General features: G+C 52.9%; 1 protein-coding gene across 1 annotated transcript in view; it reads right to left on the bottom strand.

Annotated features, from left to right (window-relative positions):
* Positions 1 to 1,229: 1,229 nt before the first annotated feature.
* PLXNA2 (plexin A2) overlaps positions 1,230 to 6,048 on the bottom strand; it is a 219,683-nt gene continuing 214,864 nt past the window's right edge. Inside the window, exons 29-32 of the mRNA XM_004375335.2 lie at positions 5,753 to 5,922; positions 3,121 to 3,333; positions 2,566 to 2,716; positions 1,230 to 1,325 (exon numbers count right to left, since the gene is read on the bottom strand). Coding sequence (XP_004375392.1) covers positions 1,230 to 1,325; positions 2,566 to 2,716; positions 3,121 to 3,333; positions 5,753 to 5,922 — 630 coding nt within the window. The remainder of the gene's footprint in view (positions 1,326 to 2,565; positions 2,717 to 3,120; positions 3,334 to 5,752; positions 5,923 to 6,048) is intronic.

Raw genomic sequence — 6,048 nt, 5'->3', positions numbered from 1 at the left:
AGAATGAAAGAAAGTGTAATAAATACTGTAGCTTCTTTCACCTACTCTCTTCAAGTATTGCTTGCTGTAAACAGTGTTCGATTTTTGTTTTCTTTTTAACTGCAAGAAACCACTGGATGATTACAGAGGAATCCAATGCCAAACACCCATGTCCCCAAATCAGCTCCCAGATGGAACCTTCCAGAGACCTGGTCCGCACACCTCCAGGCCCTCTCCTCACGGTGGCCGGTCACGGCCGGGCCTGGTGTGAGCAGAGCCGCTCCATGTCCTCAGGGAGGCCTGGTGTCCGGTCTGGGAGAGGCCCACCTCTCCACCACTTCTGATAGTAATTTCAGGGAAACCAAAAGGAAAAGTACCAAAGATAAGGTCCTCCTTTGTTGAGGCTTGGGATTAAATAAAACAAAACAAACACAAAATGGTAGCGAAAAGCATTGGTACTCTACAGATACACATCTCCTGAAGAGATGAGGACGTACAGCGGTGTGGTGTGTAAAGCTCAAGCTCCAGTCGGCCAGCTGGCCTTGCAGTTGGCACGAAGGTCTGTGGTGCCCATGCTTTCTGGCCGCTGGGATGATTCCAGGGTTTACTGGCCTCTCTTTTTACGGAGTGTTTGGTGTGAACTTGTGCTCGTTCTTCTTCTCTTCCTCCTCATTGTTTTTTTAGTTTCAAGAGAAAGAAAGCCATCATTTCCCCTCACATTTCTCTCGGCGTCTCTTTGTAGACTGTTTCTGGTGTTTGGAAACAGGAGTTGTATGAGGAAGGAGGGATGGGGGAAAAGAAGGAAGGGAGCAGAAATCAGAATTAAACAAAAATTGGACGGGATCAACATGGCGGCTTTCTGTTTTATTTCTGTTTTTTTTTCCTTTTTCTTAAAAAAAATTAAATAAAGTTTTCATTATTTCCCCAATATACATCAAACGAGTTTTCATGCAAAGCAGCAGTCACAGAGGCACAGCATCCCCGCTGGCACCTCTCGGCTTGAAGGACGGCCTTCTCTGCGCGCCGTCTCTCATCCTCACTGTGGATGCGTGATGCCGGCTCTCTCTCTTTGCAGGAACTGGCTATGATGAAACTTGGCTGGCGTGGGGAGGGCCATCCCCTCTCCCCAGGATGGTCTCAGGGGACGGCAAGCTCTGGAGCCTGAGCCCCTTCACTTGTCCTTCCTTCTGAGATTCCTGGTGTGACAGCTGTGACGGGTCCCTCTTCCCAGGAACATGAGGCTCCTCCTCTCAGCTCTCAATGGACATGGCGCCGATAAGCTGCTCCACCTTGTAGGCCAGCCGCTGCCGCCGGGCCTGCTCGTCCTGCTCCAGGGCCCCAATGAGCTGGGAACAAGAACACAGGCAGGGGGACTTCAGTATCACAGCTGCCACTTGGGGGAATTCCTCTATCAACCTCTCTGTTCTGCCCTAATGAACATAATTTAAATAACTACAGATCATTTAAATGCCTAAAGGAATATATACTTGTGTGTTGCTAATTGCTGTCAAGTCAGTTCTGACTCATGGTGACCCCATGTGTGCAGAGTAGAACTGCTTCATAGGATTTTCAAGGCTGTGACTTGACCTTTTGGAAACAAATTGCCAGGCCTATCTTCCGAGATGCCTCTAGGTGGGTTTGAACCACCAACGTTTTGGTTAGTCAAAACCCACTGCCGTTGAGTCCATTGTGACTCATAGAGACCTCATAGGGTTTCCAAGGCTGTAAATCTCTACAGAAACAGACTGCCACATCTTTCTCCTGTGTAGCTGCTGGTGGTTTCAAACCACTGACCTTTCGGTTAGCAGTCAATTGTTTTAACCACTGCATCACCCAGGGACTCCGTGTGTGTGTATTAAAAAAAAAAGAGACCAAACCAGTTGTCGAGTTGATTCCAACTCATATTGACCCCATGTGTGCAAAGTAAAACTGCTGCTTAGGGTCTTCACACCTGTGACCTTTCAGAAGCAGATTCCTAGACCTTTCTTCCGAGGCGCCTCTGGGTGGGTTTGAACTGCCAACCTTTTGGTTAGTAGTCATATGTATATGTATATATGTGTGTGTGTGTTTATAAATATACATATATAATGTGTTTAGAACAACAACATCTGCCATAGCACCTAGGAAGCGCCATGTAAGCGCTAGCTATTCCTACCACCCTAGTTTCAGAAGTAGTAGTACGGACTTTGGGAGGCTGTCCTATTCAACCTCTATTCATGGTAAGGTCCACCTCTCCATCTGCAATGTAATTGACAGGATCTGCCCGGGTGCAAAGAATAGTTTGATTCATTGTTTAAGAAATAATGAACTGGAAAACAATGAAATTATTAAACGTGTTATTTATTATGATAACAGACAATGAGGGAAAGACAATGAAATGCATCAGAAAGCGTTCAATGAACCAGGCAGGATAGGCTGTCTTATAAAGGGATGATAATGCTTTCGGAGTTCACTGGTTGTTGACTCCATGAATGTGTTTTCTAAATGACCCTCCATTGTTGTTGCTGAAGGGCTGAGTCAGTGTTCCTGTTTAATTGCCTCACTTTCCATGTGCTGGTCCCTGTCCCTCCCAGGGCTCCGCCTTACCTCTTCACTATACTTGCTGACATAGGAATAGATCTCATTGAGGGCACTCAGCATGTTGAACTCCACGGCGTGCAGGCGGGACTGCTCAGCGAGGTAGGCGTTCATGTCCTGGTCACTGATGGCGGGGAGCTTGGCGATGTCTGCGTAGTATCTGCCGTAGATAGGACAGACTCTTGATTGGGGACTCAGCAAACATTTGCCTGCCTACACCTACACTGGCTCCAGGCCCCCTGAGAACATCAGATGTCCCCAGTTGCTCCTGCCTCCCTGTTTCTCTTCTGATGCTGGACATGTTAATGGAATGATACACACGAAATTCTTGTCATAGTACTGGGAGCTTAGCATATGCTCAATAAATGATACTTAATCATCTGCATTCCAAGGGCAGAAGCCCACCCCTCCTCCTGCAGCAGGCAGTTTGGAGATGAGAGAAGGAAGGAGAAGGGGTCCTGAGGGTACTGCAGACACTGTTGGGAGCCCTGGGTCAGCAAAGCCCACGGGCTGGGGATGGAGCAGGGAGACAGGGACACTGGCCTGTTCTGAGGGACTACTGACCTCTCCACCCAGCTCTTGTAGCTGGGGATGTCCTTGGCATAAAGCAGCTTGTTGGAGGGCGAGTCCTTGCCCAGCCGGTGCTCTGACGTGGAACAGGAGTCCATGAAGGTCTGGGCCACCACCGAGAGGCAGGCGTCCGTGATGCTGCCCTTGTGGATGTCAAACACAAACTGGGGGTTCTTGATCACGTTCACCCAGAACCGCAAAGGGAGGCTGTGGGAAAGCAGAGCAGACCCTGAGGGCGTGTCCCACCAGTACTCCCCTTCTCACTCTGAATGCAAAACCCCTCCCCTGTCAGAAGGGTGAGGAATAGAATCTTGGGAAATTGGTCCAGCCGGGGGCCGCTAATTAGCCTACCCTGTCACCGACCCTGGGGGAGAAGGAGGGCCCCACTGTATCCTAACGGGGCACTGGCCTTGCTCTCCAACCATGGAGGGGTAGGTGGGTAGATTCTGTTCCCTCCTGGTGGTCTTTTCTTCAGAGCTCCATGCCCCAGGGAAGCCCAAGTACAGAGGACGGCATGATTTTCTCAGAGGCACAGACAAAGCCACCAGCTCCCAGAGCCTCCCCACAGTGCCTGCGGGCAGCTGTTATCCGGAAGGCCACTGCTGGTAGCCCTGCACCCCTCGGAGCGGGCACAAAGTGCCCCACCTGTGCTCCAGCCTGGCGTGGCTGCGGGTCCCTTCCCAGGGCCAGCCTGCCTTGCTCCCCTGGGGGAAGGCTTTTCACGACTCGCCCCAGGGCAGGCCTGTATCTGGGCAGGGGCAGAGGGAGAAGAGGAGGCCATTGTTGGTGTCCTGGGAATGACTCACTGTAGCTCAGAGTTTTTCCCACCCCAAGAGGAACTGATCGGTAGTTAGGAGACTTCCTTCCGTAGCTCGGAAATTTCTAATCAGAGGAGAATGAATTTTCCCTGCTCCTTGGGCCAGAAGGAGGATAAGCCTATTTACTCGCCTTCAAAACCAGAACAGCTGCTGTTTTCACTTCCTTTTCCAACCTTGCTTCTCCTCCAGCTGCCTTTGTGGCCTTAACTCTTTCGGCTCCTCTGTGGACTGAGGCCTGGCCCCTGGCTTGTCCTCTTTAGAGGGCCTCTCTCCTACTTCGTTACCTGCTCAGGATTCTCATGGAATCCAAACCTCCCCAAGTGTCTCTGCAGCCCCACATCTTGGAGAAGATCCACTGTGATTTCTGCTATCTTCTGCCCCCACTGCAAGGGGATCACTTATTTCTGGTAACCTGGTGGAGAGGCTGACCCAACTCATCAGCTCGTCTCGCCTGCCCTCCCTTCCGCTGGCAGCTTTGGGGAACATCATAACCTTTCCTTGGAATTTGCTATTTGAGGTCTGGTTAAGGGGACCCCACCAGACCACAGCTCCAGGACAGTGCTTTTCTATGACTTGGGTCTGGCCAGCACAGAGATGGGGAGAACCCAGAACTTCCTCTTGCCTTCCCTGAAATTACCCACTCCCAGTGCTGGGCTGGGGATCTCCAAAAGCAAGGAAACAGCCATGACTCCTGCCTCTGGGAACAGCAGATGAAAGGCCTGCTGGGCCCACCCTGGGGGTCCTCAGCGCATGACCACACATTCGCCTCCACTGTGATCAAAGCTGCAGAGTTAGGAGGTTCAGCAACCGCAATACCTCAGAGAAGGAAAGGACCTACGGGGCTGGGGTTTGGTTTTCCCACTGTGTTTTGCTGGTTGCTAGGACTCTGAATTCCCAAATAACAGCCTGGGCCCATCTGGTCGGCTCTGTTTTCTGAGGAGACGGCTGACTCCAGACAGCTGTGTGGGCTGCCTGCCCAGCCCCAAAGCCTCCCCTCTCAGTGCTCTCTCCCGCAGGAAGGTCTAGCTCTGGCTGGCCGGGGCCGGGCCCTGTCAGGCCTGAAAGCTGGCCCTGAGCTTGGTCTGCAGTCCAGGCTCAAAGCTCCGGAGGGAGGGAAAGTCTCCGGCCAGGGCCCTGAGGGAGGTCCTTCTCCCCTGCCGGGCCTGGCTGTGGAGGGACTTCAGGGAAGTGGTGTCTGCAAGGGCCACCCACCTGCTGCTTTCTGAATGGCACCAGGGTGCTAACTGGGCTGGAAGGGATCAACTTTGCAATGAAATACCCACAGTCATGGGCCCAAGTCTGCAGTAGGTGCGAGTTCTGTAACCAGCCCTTCCCCAGAGCTGGGCAGCTTCACCAGGGGTCTAACTTGGGGCTTCAGGGCTCAGGAAGTGCCTTAGATTCTTAGGCTCTGCCCCACTCCATATGCCCGACAATGCCTGGCTTTGAAGCGCTTCTGCTAGGTCTCCAGTGTGGCTTTGTGTGCGTTTCCAGACTCCCTTTTCCTGAGAACCAGAGGTCTCAGAGTCAGGGGAGGAGGTGCCTGCTGGTAAAGGGTCCCAGCCTGAAAGGGCAGAGCTCAGACATGAATCCTGGTGCCTGGCCTCGGGCCAGGCAGACCCCGTGGCGGAGGACACGCCAGCTCTGCACAGAATACGTGTGCTATTTGTTCTTGGAGCTTCGGATTCCCCAGACACAACCGAGGGCTGGCTGCCCTCCTCCCTCCTCCCTCCGGGTCCCCGCGGGTCCCCACCTCCCACAGCTGGGGCCTTTCCAGCCAGCACCTCCTGATGGGCTCCCTCAGAGGTTACCAGTTGCTTTTCCAGGTATGCCGCACATCTGTGTCGTGGATGCTGTGTCGGTCTGCCTGCTCATCCAGGAAGTCAAACATGTACTTGATGGCCAGGGGGAGGGCACTGCCCCTGTGCACCGTGCTGAACAAGGTCTCGAACAAGTCATCCACGAACTTCTGCAGGGTGCCCTGCGGGAGGGGTGGGGAGAGCGTGAGAAGAGGGTGAGGGAGGGTGCAGACAGGCATGCCAGATGGTGCCTTGGGCCCATATTGCCTCAGAAATGTGTCTGCAACATGAGACTGCGCAGACTGGCG

This window comes from Trichechus manatus, unplaced genomic scaffold (genome assembly GCF_000243295.1).
Source record: "Trichechus manatus latirostris isolate Lorelei unplaced genomic scaffold, TriManLat1.0 scaffold00035, whole genome shotgun sequence".
Classification (NCBI taxonomy): Eukaryota; Metazoa; Chordata; class Mammalia; order Sirenia; family Trichechidae; genus Trichechus; species Trichechus manatus.
This window is presented reverse-complemented; position numbering and strand designations above follow the sequence as displayed.